Genomic DNA, 19,057 nt, shown 5'->3' on the forward strand with positions numbered 1-19,057 from the left:
TATTATACTTGGATTTGTCGCAAAATAATTCACATTTTTAGAGTCATAAAAATCTTTTAATTAAAGGCATAAACTATTTTCAACATTGATCATATTCAATTATTTTTTTTTAGAATAGTTAGCATTAATTAATGAAGAGAATGTCGGACTTTGAGATTCTTATTAGAGCATGTGACATCCTTCATTCAATAAAGTAAAAGTGCGTAGCATGATAGTGTTATGAACCATAGAGTTTATAGTAAAATGTTTCAATACTAAAATATTCGTAGTATATAAATTCATATACATATTTATTTAATAGCTAATAATATGACTATGAACAAGGAGGAAACTCTTTAGCCAGCATGCTGTAGTGACGAAATACTATATATGGTTCTACATAACTGATGAACGCCCTTATTAGGACACGTGACGTCTAAAGTGAAAGAAAGTTTGTACAAACTAAAGGAACCGGCGGGCTTGGAACGAGTACTATTTATACTAAGCGTCATTAGATCACGTGAGCTTGATGTTAACCAGTCATAAAGGAAGGAATATCAATGACGTCATAGAAACTTTTCTGTTTTTCTTTTATGGGTCTTTTTTTATTATTATATTAGAAGTGATACAAGGAGAATTCTCTATCAACAGGATCCAGGAATAAATCTGAGACGAGAATATTGTGGTGAACGGATTCTTTTTAGTTTTTTTTTGGAATATACAAATTATTAGTTGGAGTAAGTATTCTGGGCTTTATTTATTGATTGAATGTACTTTATTAGGGATATTTGGATATTTTGGTTTACTTTGTATTTTGAAATTTAGATGTGGGATCATAGCGATTTGGATCGTCAAATTGCACAACTACGGAAATGCGAAATAATCAAAGAATCTGAGGTGAAATCCCTTTGCTCCAAAGCCCGCGAAATCTTAGTAGAAGAGTCGAATGTTCAGCGCGTGGATTCTCCAGTTACCGTATGTTGGGACACAAGAGGAGTCATTTCTTGAATGGAATTCCCAATGACTCATGACATGGAGCTTTTCCTTCCCTTTTCTAACTTTTTTCATTATTCATAGGTCTGTGGAGATATCCACGGTCAATTCTACGACCTAAAAGAACTCTTCAAAGTTGGCGGTGATGTTCCTGATACAAACTACCTGTTTATGGGCGATTTCGTGGATCGAGGATTCTACAGTGTGGAAACGTTCCTTCTCCTTTTAGCACTTAAAGTTCGTTACCCTGACAGAATAACCCTCATTAGAGGCAATCACGAATCTCGACAAATCACTCAAGTCTATGGTTTCTACGACGAATGCCTTCGTAAATATGGAAGTGCGTCAGTTTGGAGACATTGTACGGAGATTTTTGATTATTTGAGTCTCTCTGCCATCATTGATGGAAAGATTTTTTGTGTACATGGTGGCCTCTCCCCCAGCATTCAAACCCTCGATCAAATCCGCACCATTGATCGAAAGCAAGAAGTTCCCCATGATGGGCCCATGTGTGACTTGTTATGGTCTGATCCCGAAGACAACAAGGGATGGGGAGTGAGTCCGCGAGGAGCTGGGTAATTTTTACATCTTAGCTATTGACTAGACCTGCATTAGTTCTGCCTCACTTTGATATAATTCTCTTCATCTTTTACTCATAGATATCTATTTGGTTCAGATGTAGTAGCTCAGTTTAACGCCACAAATGAAATAGAAATGATTTGTCGAGCGCATCAACTCGTTATGGAAGGCTACAAATGGCACTTTGATGAAACGGTTCTCACAGTTTGGTCAGCACCCAACTATTGCTATAGGTGAGCATGACGACTCCTTAATAATATTTCATGACCAACCCTATCAATTCATTTACAGATGCGGGAATGTGGCGGCTATTCTTGAGTTAGATGAACACCTCAAACGGGATTTTACCATTTTTGAAGCGGCTCCACAGGAGAGTAGGGGAGTTCCGTCCAAGAAACCTCAAGCAGACTACTTCTTATAAAGAGATATTATTATTGAAAAAAAAAAAAAAATATATATATAATAATAATAATACAAAATACAATACGATAAACGAAGAAGAAGTACTATGAATCTTGAAAGAACACATTCTGTCTATATTATATATATACATATATATTTAAGAGCGAGAGTCTTCAAAACTCGATAAATTTTTTTAGTGATTACCTCCTCAGTTTCTGTTTTTATTATTGTAAATCTACCACAATTAATTGTCTCCTTATTTTGTTTCCCCTTCGATTGTTGCTTTGTGACGAGAACAGTACATGTATATATATATATATATATATGTATCCATTATTATATTCTTTCAATTCAGAAAAATTGTTCATTACTTATCTATCATCCTATCACACCTATTTTTCTATGCATTTTTTTTATTACAATAGTATTTTTAACATAAAAATCTATTAATTATCTAGATCTATTGACGACTTTAATTCATTATGGTATATGTATATGAAGCTATAAATTTAATTACTCAATTACTAGTGGGCTTTACCATATTAACTATTTAATTGCTCTGTGACATAAGTACCCAATATGCGGTTTTAATAGTGATTTTTTTTTTTTTTCATTTTTTACCAATTCCCTCATTTGAACAAAATGATCAAATAGACATTTGAATTTTACATCATACTCGTCCGTTTTTTCTTCTTCCTTTATTATAATAGTTGATAAGTGTTATCATGTTATAACTTATATACTAGGTTCTTAACATAATGTAATTTTACTATGTAAAACAAAGCGGAAATCAAGTTCATTTCACAAAGTGCCACTTATCAATAGAGCTGGACATGTGAGAATTAGTGTCTTTAGAGGATGACGTTGTAGGGGAGGAGTTGGAGGATACAATGCTATTGGCAGTTTCTTCGTCAATAATTAGTTCTTTAGGAACAAAGGTCAGGGAAGTGCATTTTCTTGAAATCGAGTCTGGAACTTGATTCTGAGGTCGATTCATCAAGCTTTTCCATTGACTATGGAGTTCAGAGAGGATGTTCAAAGCAAAGGCTCGATCCTTGGGTCTTCCATTGAAGGCAAATACGTTGGGAGGTTTTCCTGAAAAAAATACAGTGTAATCATTATAAGAGGGAGAGAGAATCGAAATTCAAACACGCGTCTATGTTCTTGGAAATAGGATTAAAATGACAAGAGCATGTACATTACATACTAAGTCGCATCCTAAATCATTCTTATGAAAGCATGACAAAGGTATAAATGAAATTGTTCTTCTCATTATTGACATTTATTATTATCGAGAATGATCATCAATATTGATCAAAATGTCAAAAAGGGATCATGCAAGACCATAAAGAAAAAATAAAATAAAAGTTAGGATAGTAAGTAAAACTTACCATCAGGAATCTTATAGATACGGAACCATTCCACAGTTGCCTCTATAAAACCGGGCATACACTTTTCAATGTCCTCTATGTCGTGTAAAACATCAGAGAGAGGGTCATTCACATCAATGGCTAGTATTTTCCAATCCGTTTGCCCCTCATCCACTAGAGCCAGTGTACCTAATATTTTTGTTTGAATAATAGCGCCTCTGGTATGGACCTTTTGGCCTATTTCACATAAATCTATGGGATCCCCATCTCCTTTACATTGAGTTGAATGATCTAAATGATCTGGATCTTCCCATGTTTGTGGAATAAATCCATAGTTCCAGATATAACCTTTATAGGGAAAACAATTTGCAACATAGCGTAACTTTCCTTTTTTGGTGTCTTGCTTGATGGGATTGAGTTCCTCCTTGAGTGAGATTTCCATTTTTGCGTTTGTCCACTTGGGAACTTCTATCACAGCGTTAAATATATTTTTGGAAGGATCATGACTTAAAAGAAAATAAAAGATATGAAGAGTAAAAATGGAAGATGGAAAAATGAGCTAATTTTTTACATCATGGGTACATCATGAAATGGAGAGATGAATTTTCCCTGATTATTTTGTAAGTAGACTCGATAGTCAAGCGTGTTTTCTGTTCCACGAGAAACGAAAGAGAAGGTTCTTGATCCTTGGTTCATATTTGATAATCTTAATTTACATGATGATGAGAATGGGAACTCAATTAATTCCTTGAACATAAAGTGCCGCATGATAAAGATATTGCTGGCAAATTAATTCCTGTGTCACTTCCTCTCTTAAAGTTGCTCCCCTTCTCATCTTCGGCCATCATGTCCCAGGAACAATAATAATAATAACATACAGCAAAGCATCCAAGTTGACCCGGCAACATTTTTTAAAATTTAATTTAATAAATAATATACAAATCCACTCTCAAACTCTCGGGAGTAATAAACCTTTTGAATAGTAGTATCATATGTTCACGATTCGAGTCTCACAGGAATACTAAATAGTATATCCAATCCAAGAGTCAATAACCAACTTTTTACATAAATCTATGAGAAAAGAGAGACTTCCCTTTGATGATAAGACCGATTAGTACCTTTCTCTTATCTTTCCATTATTATTAACCTAAATAGTTTAATATATTATAATATGTATACATAATATAAAATATTATATTTAAGGAGAAAAACCAACTTTGGATCGAGTGCATAGAGATACTAATTACTATTTTATAAATTATTGACTATTATGTATCTAATTAAAAATATTATTATATATATTTCATTTTGTCTCAAGTCAGACTTCTAAATAATTACGATGATAAGAAATGCAAAATTTGAGTCATATCCTTAATTATATTAATTATTAAAATAGGATGGAGTAGAATGAAAAATCAAAAATGTCATTTAGCTTATCATGTATTTTGTTTCATCATAATTAACATAGTAGATTAGCAAAAGCAGGATCCTGGTTAAGGATATTAATTAGAATCTACATTCTACACTGACTATGTAGCCTGCATATATATGAATATGATAAAATTAAAGGAACGAAGCTTTTGCCACTTTTAAACCAAATATATGGTGTGTGCTAGTTGCAACCAAAAAATGAGATGAATCATTTTAAATGAATGATTTACAGTCCTTGGGATGAGGAATATTCAATAATTGAATATTCCAATTAATAGTGTCATTTTGGACTCTCTTAATACAAATTAATAAATATAAGTATTCTGTGGCACATTATCAAGTTCAAACGCTCAGTTATAGTACTCATGAATACATAATAACCATGTAATTTTAATAGATGAAAATGAAAAGATAGTATCAATTAATATTTGGTAATTAGAACGACAAATGTTGTCATTTAATAATGCATTTTAAGAACAAAAAAAACCTACTTGTACAACTTGCTCATACAAGTTGCAACTTGTACTCGATATAAAATATATGTTTCTTCCTCTCTCTTAATAAACAAAAAAAGAATTTGACTTATATTTACATACAGCACATGTTTGGATGATCCTTGCTGTAACTGTCAATTTCGATAATGTCGGGTTCTCCTGCCAAAGAAAAAAAGTGTCCAGGAAATCTTATTTGTGTGGAATATCCCGGAGTTGTAGCGAATGTGGACAAAATGATTGAGACTCTGGGAGGAATAGACAATATATCCACAGTCTCAGCCGAATTAAATCGTCGTTTGGAGCTCCGATTTCGACCAGATGATATCTTTTCTAAACCAACATGCGGAGAACGTGTCACTCATGGATCATCCTCCTTTTTGCTCCATATAGCAAAATACAAGGTTTTAATACTCTTAAAATTATATTTAAATAGTAATGATTATGACATGACATATTTTAATTTTAATTCCTCTTAGAATAAAGTAACGGGAGAAACAAAGACTGTTCCCAAGTTCTTGGGAAATGTGGAAACGAATTTTAAATTCATGAACCTTTGTGATTTTCAATATTTGCCTATGAATCGAGTAACAGATTCCAATAAAAACGAAGAGCAGAGTTTACAAGATGAAACGGAGAATGATATTCTCTATGAAGATATCTATGATAAAGTATACATGAAAAATCTAGAATCCTCGGACTGGATAAATAAAAAAGATAAGGAGGCCCCTTTATTTTTGCCTCCAGCTGCATTTAGTCGGATGGATGTACCTCAAGACTATCATTATCGGTGAGGCTATTTTATATATTTAGATGAGTAGAATTGATCATTAATTTGAATTTTCTAATTAAATCTTACTTACATTATTAGTCGAGAGTCTAGTACCCTTGGTGCTGAGAATACACCCTATAATATAATTGGGCGAACAAGACAAAGAAGATCTCATCACGCCATTTTTGTTACATTTGATGTGGAAAAAGTACCTGATAAACCGAGAGACTTTGCTGTGAATCAACTCCGTTTAAAATTTATTGATACTAAAGAACAAAATATCATTAAGGATAAATTTGCTGAAGTTCCTATATGGGCCAAAAATACTCTTCACGCCGTTACCAAAATAACGAACGAAAAACTAAAATATATTCTTCCTTCTCTAGGCTATTATTTCACCACAGGTCCTTGGAGAAATCAATGGGTACGTTTTGGCTATGACCCTCGAAAAAATATTGAGTCTGCTCTTTATCAAACACTTGATTATCGTGTTAGGCTTCAGGGAGGAGCTCGTCACAAAGTAAAGGGTATGTTTCTAACGTGTTCTCTGATTTTAAACAATAATAATGCTGACTTATATCATTTAGCAAAGCGATCTTATGCCAATTATCTACTTCCTTATAAAGCCATGAGCTGGTCTAAAGCTAAAACGTCCATCATAACTCGCGAAGTCTTTGAAGAAAATATCCCCAAAGATGATACCTTAGATAAAAAGGAGGAGGAAGAGAGACTCAAGGATATTTATCTTTTTCGATCTGGTCGTATTCCTCCTTATCGACAAATGTTTTATCAATTCAAGGACTTACAGCATGAAGAGGCACAAAATCTTATTCGAAAATCCTATTTCTCTCGTAACTCTAAATGTAATGAAAAATCCGGGTGGTTCTTGCCCGGCACAGATCAGAAATTGAGAGATTTACTCACAGTTACATTAAACGAACATATAGCAATGGAGAACAAGAAAGAATTTGGCCCAGAGGAGAGTTCTAATTCAAATGATAATTTGGAAGATTTAGTCATTTCGGACGAAGATGAAGAAGATGATGATGAGGAGGAGGATGATGATGATGAAGACGTTGATGTTGATGTTGATGAAGAAGGGGATAATCCGACACTCACGGATTTAAATTTTATGCATCATTCAACATCCGACGATGAAGACAGTTCTTAGAGCTGAGTGTTGAATTTTAAATTATTTTGTGCGTTATAAATTATAATTTATATATACGAGTATGGAAGTAAATAAAATGAAAATACATATTATAACATACCAATCTGTTATAATACTGAGTGGTCCATAAAAATCTGAATACTTTGAATTTTAAACTTCTAAAAGTTGTAATTCATTAATTAACAATAGAATTTCAACAAAATTAATACTATAACTAGATGTGTGTCTGAGCTCTCTTAATCGTTAATGTAGCCATCTTAAGCGGCAATGATGGCACCCTCTGCTTATGTAGTCCTCTTTAATATTGTTCCAGTGCTGACTGACAGTGACATTGAGGGCCTCGGTGTTTGGATGACGGACACTGCAGGTCTTCTCCTCGACTTGCAGCCAAAAGTTTAATAAAAATAGTTCAAAAGAGTCTTGCAATGGAAGAGATGGGTATCTTCAATTAATAATTGAATTAGTAAGTGTTCAGATTTCAATGGACTATCCGGTATATAAATTATGTATGATTTACCCTTAAGTCTACGATTTCAAATAATAAGAATTATTATTTTGTATTTCCATTACATGTGAAATGGGTAATGTTTCATTTTCTCAGTACAATGATTGATCACACAGACACAAGAAAAAAATCTATAGACCTAAATGAGAGAAGCTACTTATTAATTATTATAATACTGATATTATAGTGTCGAGACCAAATATAAAAAGACGAGGCATTCTTAAATGTAAATGTATCACTTCATGAATTCAATCCGTATGCTTGATTGGATTGAAATTATGAGTCCTCAAGTAAATATCTAAGTAGTGTTTAATATTAATAAGCAATTATATTAATTGCTTGTGGTAGTACTCGGCATTGCTCTGAGTAATTAGGCGTCGGATAAAATACAAATTTTGCTTCAATAATAAAGAAGATAACTCCCCCAAGAAATCTTCAGAGTTACACTCTGTTTTTCATGAGCAAGCTCACACGAAACTACACAATACTTGTATAAATTCATATATGTGAGGCCATCAAAAGAAATCAAATTCTAAAAAGATATTGTGTTCGTTCTCTCCTAGCTCAAGGATGAAAGAACAATTATTAGGAGTTAAAAAAAATTAATCCGATTTGACCAAGTTAAAATAAATTTGATCAACGAGGTCAATTCTTAGGTCAAAGGTGATTATATATAAGACCACAACCCCAAAATGAACTAATTTAAGTACTAGTTTCTGAATTTAAAAAAAACCAAAAAAAACATGGTATGTTTCTAGTTTTCAGAAATTGTCGAAAAGTAGGGACTTTGACTCGAGTCCATATTTTGAATACTTCGGACTCAACTTGATCATATAATCAAATACTCACGAATGTACTTGGACTCGTTAGCTAAGACTAGCGATTCGACTTGAAAGTCATCGCAATTTAAGTACTCTTTAATGTAAATTTTATTTTTTGAGGATAAGATGAAAATATTCAAGGACTTAAACTTGAGGCTCGACTTGGATTACTCACCTCTGGAAATTATACATTTTGTTTGGAGAAATTGAGCCACAGGTTCAAAATATATATATGACTAATTGAAATTTGGTGTACACAACCACAGTTAATCTAAAATTGCAAAGATTAAGGACTCCATATCTTGGGAGCCTATTAATGATCTGATTGCAAAAAAAAAAAAAAAAAAAAAAAAAAAAAAAAAAAAAAAAAAAAAAAAAAAAAAAAAATTATGGATTTTGATGGTAAAAATCTACATGTATTCACAATACTAAATTTCATCAAATTTTCAGTTGTTGGGGTGAAAACTTTTTGAGAATTGATGCGGAATGACCCAAAAAAAGTAAATTAGGGACCGAGTTCTCTAGTTTTATGTGTATGTATATATATATATATATACATAGCGATAATCATTATAAATTATAGTCGTCAGATAATAATATGCTATAGGAAAAAAAAATAGGGCACTCACCATTAGAGTCAATATCTTTGCAGCAGAAAAAGAGCTCGAGGAGAAGGCGAGAGCGAGACATTGATATGGTACTCCTGAATTAAGACCCATGATAATATCACCCGAATGGAAATGAATGACTGCCATAAAGGGGATAACTTTTCTACATTTTAAATGGTATTAGAGGAGGGAACTTTTGGTAAATTGCCTTGTTTGGGTAAAAGTGACAACATTGATTGGTTAGAAATGGCAAAAGCTGTTCCCTACAAACTCACTCATATCACGTCTCTCCTTGGTGTAACAGGTGGATAACAGAGCTCCCATTATTAAGTAATTACTCATAAGTGTATATGAAGGAAGTTATATTCTTATGGTTATTATGTTTAGTGTCTATGTGTTCTGATGATATAGTATGTTATGGGTTATGATTTCTGAATGAGCGTGGAAAAGCGAGGCAATTTTGAGACTGTCTGCAGCTCAACGGCTTTTTCAATTTTGGTGCGAATCAGCGAGACTGATAGTGGCGTCAGCGACGTTCTCAAGAACGACGCCATCATCAAATTCAACAGGCTGCTGGACGAGTTTTAGAACTATTTTCAGGACTTCAAAAGCTAAAACCCAATTATGGAGTTCACGATGGATCCCTTCTGCTTTCGAGTTGACAACTTCCCGAAGGAAGCAGAGGACATTGAAGACCAGTCACTTGACTATTGTGAATGACACCACAGCAAATGGTGTTTTTTTAGAGAAACCCCTGAATCCATCCTAGGCCACTATATATGGTTCGTATCCTCGTGTTGTTGTGGCGGTGCTCAAGCTATTGGTTACATTTCCATCCACGTACCTTTTTTCTAGTTTCTGAGCATCGTTCAGATCAAAACCTAATAGCAAAACCACCTGATTGACCTTGAATCTGATTTGCGCTGCGCCATTTTAAAAGTGGAACCGAATATTGACACACTCGCCGAGGAAAAACGGATGCAAAAGTATCATTAAGCTGTATGCGTCGTGTGTTACATTTTTCATATCTTATTTATAGGAAAAATATATTGAAAAAAAAAAAAAATAAAGAACGAATTTCCATCTGATACTGTTAGTAAAAAATATGTGGTCGTAGGACAATTGCCCAAACACTTTTTATGCCGAAGGACAATTTGCCGAACGGACATTTGACCGATTGACAATTTAACTATTTGGGAGAATTGGGCGAAAAATTATATTAAAATAAATGATATTTACGGTTGCATAATATTTTAATTCCATTTAAAATGATATTATGATAAATAGGTATTGTTGATATTGTGTATATATTGTGCAGGTGATCTACTGAGGCCTGAAGCAACTTAAAATTTTCCACCTTCATAGACCTTTATAATATCGCAAAATACACTTGGCCCTCAGGTTGTGCAAATTAAATGCTGGGTCCAAGGCAGTTTAAACTCTACCGAAGGAGTATTTCTAAGCGACACACCCCTTCTAATATGCTAGAATGCACCCAGGTCATGGGTTCTGTATAAGAGATGCTGCACCCCAAAGTAAGGTAAATTCTTCCTCCGTCGCTTCCCTGAGCATGAAGGAACCCTTCTAATACCCAAAATACAACATCGTCATCAGGTTGTACAGGAGGAGTCCTGTGTCAGAAAGCACATGAAACTCTACCACCGCCGCGTTTCTAAGCGCCAAGGACCTCTTCTAATATGCTATAATACGCCCCGGGCCACGGGTTGTGCACAATCCATCCCTTAAAATTGAATATGTATAATACTTCATTAGTACAATAAATGATAACGAATACAAGTATAATACATAGCTATTATATTTCTGAGTATATAATTTTGTTTTGTTGATGGCTAGAGAATCCTCAACGATAGAATTTGACATATCTCGGGGCCAAGCAGTTTACCTGCACACCCTGTGGTTAGGGGTGTGTTATAACATCTTATAAAAGGGTCAAATGTACATAAAAACTCGGTGGCAATTGAATTTAACTGCATTGGAATCCAGCGCTTCACCTGTACAAACTGTGGGCTGGTGATATTTAATGGGTTATTTCATGGCAAGTTTCTTCATCATTCAATAATTTTATCTTCCGAATATATTATATAAATAGTAACGAAATTGCAGACGATGATATTGTCTCACAATGAAATTACTCACAATCATATTCGTTAAAGTGATGTTGCATCACAATGATATTACCCACAACAATTTTGTCTCACAATGATAATGTACACGACAATTTTACGATCCAACGATTTTGTCTGCAACCTTTTTAGCATAATCATTTCAAAGTGAATCACTACTGTGTTGTGCTTATATAATGTTCATTAATGAATGTAAAATATTTTTCTGTAAAAGAATACTCAATGATGTAACTATATGATACATATAGCAATTGGCTTTTGACATTTTGCACCTATGAACAATAACTATTTATCATAATATCATTTTAAATTGAATTAAAATATGCAATCGTATATATCAATAAACTTAATATCATTTTTCGGCCAAATGTACCAAATGATCCTTCGGCGAAAGGTCCTCTTGGCAAATTGTTCTTCGGCGAAATGTATGTTCGTCAAATTACCCTTTAACGAAATATCATTCGGCAAAAATGTTTTTGGCCAAAAGTCTACTCACGAAATACAGGGTAGGGCAGTAAAAGTGGACTGTCAATTAATGTTGATTTTCTCATTACTATGAAAAGGTTTAGTGATTATTTTTGATATTCTATTTCCGCTGTCCTTTTTAAATTAACAAACTCTCCTAATCATTTTATCATCATGAGCGAGCAACAAGCAAAAAAGGCAGCACATCACAGATCTTCTAGATGCTGGAGTTGATGTGATGAAGATTACGGCCATTGTTATGTGTTCTAGGAGCCTGGTTTTCAGTTGATGTCAGGAAGTGAAGGGCATAATTTAAAGAAGTTACGAAGTTATTGTTATACTTGGAGAAGAATATAAAGAAGGATCCTAGTAAGCTACGACCATCAGGAGGGCTATAAAGCACCACTTGGGATTAGTTTATATTACAAGGACCCCATGCCACCTTTTTACAGAGGGCATGAAACCCAGGAGGCTCGAGAGGTTCAAGAAAAACCTCACATAGATGAAGGCAAATGGGTCAATTGTGAAAATTTTATTGGACAAGAAGATTTTACAGTGGATCAGTTCCAAAACAGAGAATAAACAGCTGGCTTGCGAAAACAAAAGAAGAGGTCCAAGGAATTGACCACGCCAAATATCCAAACAATGGCCCCGGCGTTGTAGCCTCTGATGGGCAGAAGATACCTCCGTTCTTTTTCAAGGCTGGGCAGAAAATAGGCCAGGATTCCACTATAAAGTTATTAGGTTCACCATCTTGCTCAAGACCAACTACCCGGGGGTAACTACATGTGGACTCAGGAGTACGCCCCTCTCATTCGTCCGAAAAAGAAGAAAGAGCACACGCAACAGCCGTTTTTCCTTTTCTTATTTTAAAAGGTAGTTTTTTAATTACAAACTACTCAACTCTACTCATCATAAGTTATCAATTATCATGGGCGATGGAGATTGTTGATGAGTGTTAAATGCAATGACGTAGAAAGACTCATTCTAAACTAAATTTACATATTATATTTTATAATAATATGTTATGTGTGTTGGATTATTAAATATTTAATTTTTGTAAAAGAGTCGTTCCTTCACTGTGGTATCTTAATCTATGCGTTGTGTGCAATTTACAATATCATAACTAGAGATCAATTTTGTGTAAGATCACCAGAATAAAGTGGGTGCGAGATATATGGTATATCCCAATTAAGACCTTTATTAATATCAGCTGTCTGTTTTATGATTTTGGGGGGATAAAATGAATTACTGTAATAAAGAGGAGGCCCTTCTTCATTTAAAATAGCATTAGTGCAAGGAAAATATTATAATTACATTTAAATTCATGTATATTTATTTTATTATGCAATATTAAATCAGTTTCAATCAAAAATGGGCGAAAGTTATTCTTTAAGAGGCAGATGTTAACACTCCACAATGTATCCACGAACGCATCAACCGGATTTCTTTTTCTAATCGCTATACTTTATTTTTTCTTTACACACATCCCCTCAATAATCAAAACGGTTTATTTAATTTTGATATTAATTCATTAAAATTACTACATATTTTAATTCTTTGATGATAACTTTACATTTTCATCTATAAAGATTATTATTTCACGAGTGGAGGAGTTGTAAACCCTTGGATTATCTAATGTGTAGAGGTATAGATAGTGTGGGGGTTCGTCCCCCCCAGGATTATATAACTGGGAGGTGTATATGTGATCTTAAATCTATAATAATCCAGCAAAGTTTTCTGTTCGTTTGTATGTATATGAATAAAGTTATATTCGTGTGTATCGTAGAACTGCATAGATACTTGATCTAGGAATCAAAATCAATAATTATTCTGGAAAAATTGCAATGCAATTGAGTGCACACGTCATATTAAAAAGAAAATGCGTATATTAGGCTTTGTTTATCGCCGCTGGTCGAAATAAATGGATCATAACGTTAAAAATCCACTGTATTTTTTTAGCTCACCCGTTTTTATGGAATTGATAATCTGAAAAATGAATTTTCTTTTCCTAAGCTATTGTCATTGTTAATGATCTCCTGAGTAGTGAACACCCATTCCTAAATAGATTTAATTATATTCAAAACCTGATGGAACATTTGCGTACTAAGTATATACATATATTGATTAGTAGATATATGAAAGCGATGTAAAAATTAATGAAATCTCTCAGGCGTTTTGGTCAACTCATATTTCATACAACTCTAAACTGTATAGAATTGTATAAAGTATGAGTTGAGGACTCATTTGTAACAACGAGGGTGTGCAGTTAAAGCTCATATTAAAAAAAAAAAAAGGAAGTACATTATATAGAATAAGGAATGCGACTTTAGACACTAGATGAGGTTTAACAACAAGCTAAAACACAGACACTAAAGCACTAACTGGCTCATCAGTAGACTTAGGATTTGTGAGCGATCGCTCAAAAATCCTAAATCTTCTTTTATTCTTAAGGAGAGAATATCCAAGTATTGAGTAACAGTGTGAAAGCGTGCTCATGAAAAATGGAGAGTAACACGGAGGCTTTCTTGGGGAGTTATCTTCTATATTATTAAAGCAAAGTTAGATTGTTTGTTGACATTGGATGACTCTGAACAATGTCTGGTACTACCGCTAGTACGTATATGTATCCAATTATGACATTTTTGGAATTTCTTTGACAACATTATTTTCATTCATTTATTACATCTCATCATTCATAAAATTAGATTACTTACATTTAATACATTGTATATGAAACATACTTTAAATCAACAAGAACATTGACGAGAAATACTCCGATGTCGCTTCCCAATTCTACTGAGTCCAACAAGGAATTACAATTATAAATCTGCAACAGATCCTCAAGTTTACTCTTCTTCTTTTATGAGCACACACGAATGTTCAATCTCGTTTTGAATTTAATTGAATCTATTTAGGAAAGACAACTAACTACTCAGGAATTAAATAATAACGACAACCACTAAGGAAAAGAAAATCCATTCTGCAGAATGTTGATTTTCGGTTTTTTTTTAATGCCCATTCTACACTGGATTTTCATCACTAATTATAAGGGATTAATAAAGAAATGGTTGTTTTTATTTTCTTGTAACACATATTTCTAAAAAAGTGTATTTATTTTCAAAAACATATGCATAATTATATAAAAACAGTAATAATTTACTAAAATTATCATTATTATTAATATTATTTAGACCTAATAGTTATTTTTTCTTCAAAAAACACCTTTCAATGTGTAGTTACAATAGTAATAATAGAAATATGTAAATGAAATAGATAAATTTATATATATATATATACGTGTGTATTAATATTATGTTGTTTAAAAAAAATATTTCTTATTTAATAAACATTCAAAGAACAAAAAAAAAAAAAAAAGGAACAAGTTGACACAATGATATTCAATTTTGAATAGTAGAAGTAGTTATGATCTAATGATTCAAAAACGTGATATTTCATAAATCCCTTATCAAAGAAATATATATGTAGAAAGAGAGAGACATAGATAAAAATGATCTGTGAATGCCTATACATTTACTTGTGATGATTTAAAAAAGGCCAAAAAACAAGGCTATAAATATGTATGAATGTATTCCATTTTTCTTCTCTTATTTTCAAAATATTTTCCTTACTAAAAAGCAAATCCTTCACACAACTAAGATCTGATGTCTCATTCGTATCACAAAAAGGTATTATTATTTGACGAATAATAATAATAAATGGATATTATTCAAATTGTATTGAATTTGATGTTTTTCCTGCAGCTAACAGAGTTGTTCTACAACTACGCCCTCAGATAATATTTTAGAATTGCTTTTAGATTCGTTTTCAGAGAGATTCTGCGTGGAATCTGTTTTTGACTTAGAGATAAGAGCAGCTGTTCCATTCTGGAGAGTCGACAAGGAGGAGGAGGAAGAGGATTTGAGGGTGGCATAACAATCATCACAGACTCGAACTGGACTGTAGAGTTGCTCAGTAGGTATGGGGGAAAACTGATCAGTGCAATTATTACAAAATAAAAGACCACAACTTCGACAATGGTGCTTACGTCGACCAAACCAAAATTTGCTATTACAGCCCATACATACAGCACCAGCGTGGTCCGGTACCCAAAGAATGGGCGTAATCTCTTTCTCATCAACAGCTTCCCAGCTCAAGTCTGAGGTTGTAGATCCTGATTGAGTTGTAGTACCCTGCTCATCCTCCTCTAGTTCATCTTCTCCTTCACTCTTTCTTTGATCCCAATTTTTGGGATCATTCATGAGAGATTGTTTTTGGTGGAGTCTGCGAAGGGAAATGCGAGCCTCATAGAGTTGTTGTTCCAAAGCTCGAATTTGGGAACGATGTGATGCATTAATTTCAGCTAAACGAGACTGCACAGAGTCCTTGTGCGAAACAAGACCATCAGCGTCTAATGGGAAAGTACCTTCATCTGACAAATGAGAGTTTTTGGACGAATCTTCCGGAACTAAAGTATCCGTCGAGCTTTCAATTACATTTGAGAGTGAGGGACACCCTGAATTATTTTTTTTATTGTCATATATTCCATTATCACCATTTTGACCGGGTTCAGTCACCTATGAAAGGAAAGGATCATCTCTTTGTATAATAAAGTAGATAAAACAAATGATTACCTGACAATTTCCTGAACTTTCTTTGACTAGACTGGATTCTGATGAGCTAAGAACATCTACTTCACTACCATCAGCAGAACTATCTCCTGAGGATGGATTCGAAGATTCAACTGGGAATATAGTTCGGGTCTCAACACAAACGTAGAAGTACTTCCAAAGAGACAGATCTCTGACCTCACACTTTGGCCAAAGGGTATCCTCATTAATCTTGTACAAATAATTAAGAAATTGATCCGGGTTATCATTTAAATAAGTCCAAATGGAGCGTGTCCTTTCTGACACATTGTTTCGGCGTCGTTCCTGTTGATTATTACACAAAAATGTACCGAAAAGTGAACTGTATGTATGTTGAGCTAATTTCACCAGGTAACTCTGATTGAATTCGAAGGTACAAGGGAATTGAAGGAGTAGTTGGTGAACACAGTCCAACCACTGAAGAAAAATAGGGGATCGCTCATTCGGGTCGGATGAGCATCCAGCTAAACCACATCTATCTGCCATTTTGTGACCAAAATCTAGCCATTCCTTTTCAACAAGGACTCTAAATCCATCACAAGTTCTGTAGTAAGGATCAAGTAGGAGTTGACTCAGAGAAACAATCTGAGGCGTTCGATCCCATCCGTCTGAACAATGAACAATGACAGGACGTCCTTCTATTTCTAACGCAGTTGTACAGCGTACTGCTGATTTTAGAAGTCCAGACATGTGAGTCAGCCACTTAGTTCCGTCTAAGGCTCCAAACCAAGAAGAAGGATCCGTTGGAGTATTAACTAAGTTTCTAAGAGCATGAAAGCTCTTTCGAATATAATGAATATTGGCAAGACTCATGAATTCAATTTCTGTATTAGGATAATATTCAGCACATTCAACGCCACCGCCACGGGCACGATTTCCAAAGGCAGCAGCAAAGGATCTAGCATCGATGATGAGGACCTTTTTTTGCTGCTCAATATAAATTTCTCTTTGTGGCTCCTCATCCTCATCCGAACTCAGGTGTATATTTCCTTTGTCATAAGCGCAGGCATCAGCCAGAGCCTTGACCATTTGCTCGTCCTCAGTGGAACGCCAACCCAACCATCCGACTTCTGGCTGAGAACATCTGGCCAAGACGGCTCCCGAGGTGCGATGTCTCCATAAAATAGCAGGTATTCTTCGGGCGGATCTAAATTGGGCAATTTTTTCGAGCATGGCATCTGAGATGCAGAAGGGTATGAGAAGTTCTTCGGGGTAAGTGCTACAGAGTTGATAGTCTTTATTGGCTCTGCTGATTCTCCAAGCCCCTTGAATATCGAATCGTAGACGTGCAATTTCAGAGTGAAACCAATCCTGATAGAGCGAGGAGGACGAGGAGGAGAGAAGGTAGGGCTCATCCTCATTTCCAGCGCTGGCCCCATTGATTTTTTGCTCCTCCTGCTCGTGGACATACCATGCAGCATGTGCAAAGGCAAACACGTCTTCCAGATTAAGAGAGGATGGATTCGAGAGGGAGGAGATGCGACGGAGCCACTCCTCAGCTATTCCACTGTTTTGACACTGGAATCGAGTGTAGCGTCCGTCCTTGGTGTGGATGTGGATCCAGAAGAGGTCCTTCTGCTCCAAGAAATCCAGAAGGCCCAGGGGGAGATTGATCCTGGGGTGACAATCCACAAAGAGTCGATAGTTGCTCAAGCCTGCAATCACGTCTTCATGGATGAGACCCAAATAGAGAATATCCTCCCCCGGAAGGCTATTGAAGGGAGCTTCCACATTCATTTTCCCTCCGTTCAGAGCACCATCCTTCACCATCGTTTTCCGAGGGTAAAAGTCACGAGCGTGAAACATCGTAAAGGATAATCCAACACTCATCCTTTAGTCCACTCAAAGTAGAGAAGTCACTACTAATCACTTATCACTCCAAAGTCGAGCACTTCCAGATGTCAATAAATAATAATAATAAATATTTAATTAATAATATTCCCGTCCGTGGTCCAAGAGAGTAAGGAATGACTACGACTCCCAGTCTAGCTAGTAGCTGTTTTCAGTGTTTCTCTCTTCTTTTAGCTTCTTCCTCTTTCACTGCTAAGACACGGCTACTCACTGCACTCAAAAGAGTATTTAGTGTAGTGTCAAGAACGCCGATTCTCAGGAGAGCCCTTCAGCTTCACAGTAGAAAATAATTTTAAAAGTGAGCAGATAGCTAGCTAGCTAACAGGCGTTACATCATTTCATTCATCATCATCACCACCCGGACCCTTTGCGCAAATACTTTGCTTTTCTCCAATCAAAACTCTTCCTTCTCTTTACTCAACTACAACAATGAAAGAGAAATAAAAATAATATGTACGTCTTCTTCTTCTCCGTCGTTTCTTTTTAACAACCACTCCTCCAAGGAAGCACTCTTTCTCTTCTTCACCCTCCTCAAGTCATGAGATTAAGATCCATCACTTTTATTTTTTGAGCTTGCATGCAGCCAATGTCTCACTTACTCCTCCTTAGCTAACTTAACAAATAATACTACGCTCCAAGTTATGTCAGTGCAATCAAAATTATTCAAATACTTATTTTATATCTATATAAACGCACTCTACGACTTCTTTCATCTTTTCTAACTGTCAAAGTCATAATGGCTTTGTAATAATAATATTACTACTACTTTAACACAGAAATGATGTTGAAGCAATCAAAATGAGGGAGCTACAGACTGGGTACATAC

The 19,057-nt window shown here is 34.7% G+C and overlaps 4 protein-coding genes across 4 annotated transcripts; 2 read left to right on the plus strand and 2 right to left on the minus strand.

Annotated features, from left to right (window-relative positions):
• The first annotated feature begins 557 nt into the window (after nt 1-557).
• Nucleotides 558-2,628, plus strand: Pp4-19C (protein phosphatase 19C). Its single transcript, XM_040717358.2, has 5 exons — nt 558-716; nt 805-954; nt 1,057-1,547; nt 1,632-1,784; nt 1,843-2,628. Exons 2-5 carry the CDS (start codon nt 805-807, stop codon nt 1,970-1,972), a joined length of 924 nt encoding a protein of 307 aa, XP_040573292.1. The 5' UTR covers nt 558-716; the 3' UTR covers nt 1,973-2,628.
• Nucleotides 2,629-2,632: 4 nt separating this feature from the next.
• On the minus strand, nt 2,633-5,472 carry LOC121122384 (inorganic pyrophosphatase). Its single transcript, XM_040717357.2, has 4 exons — nt 5,337-5,472; nt 3,895-4,470; nt 3,345-3,829; nt 2,633-3,048 (listed from the first exon to the last, which is right to left on the minus strand). Exons 2-4 carry the CDS (start codon nt 4,089-4,091, stop codon nt 2,750-2,752), a joined length of 981 nt encoding a protein of 326 aa, XP_040573291.1. The 5' UTR covers nt 4,092-4,470; nt 5,337-5,472; the 3' UTR covers nt 2,633-2,749.
• Nucleotides 5,395-8,905, plus strand: l(2)37Cd (general transcription factor IIIC subunit l(2)37Cd). The gene is made up of 4 exons (XM_040717356.2): nt 5,395-5,649; nt 5,725-6,035; nt 6,117-6,544; nt 6,605-8,905. The coding sequence occupies exons 1-4, from the start codon at nt 5,395-5,397 to the stop codon at nt 7,186-7,188; spliced, it is 1,578 nt and encodes a 525-aa protein (XP_040573290.1). The 3' UTR covers nt 7,189-8,905.
• A 5,900-nt stretch (nt 8,906-14,805) lies between these two features.
• Nucleotides 14,806-18,959, minus strand: LOC121122759 (phosphatidylinositol-3,5-bisphosphate 3-phosphatase MTMR4). Its single transcript, XM_040717798.2, has 2 exons — nt 16,366-18,959; nt 14,806-16,308 (listed from the first exon to the last, which is right to left on the minus strand). Exons 1-2 carry the CDS (start codon nt 18,208-18,210, stop codon nt 15,496-15,498), a joined length of 2,658 nt encoding a protein of 885 aa, XP_040573732.1. The 5' UTR covers nt 18,211-18,959; the 3' UTR covers nt 14,806-15,495.
• Between the last annotated feature and the right edge of the window lie 98 nt (nt 18,960-19,057).

This window comes from Lepeophtheirus salmonis, chromosome 8 (assembly GCF_016086655.4).
Source record: "Lepeophtheirus salmonis chromosome 8, UVic_Lsal_1.4, whole genome shotgun sequence".
NCBI classification, from domain to species: Eukaryota; Metazoa; Arthropoda; class Copepoda; order Siphonostomatoida; family Caligidae; genus Lepeophtheirus; species Lepeophtheirus salmonis.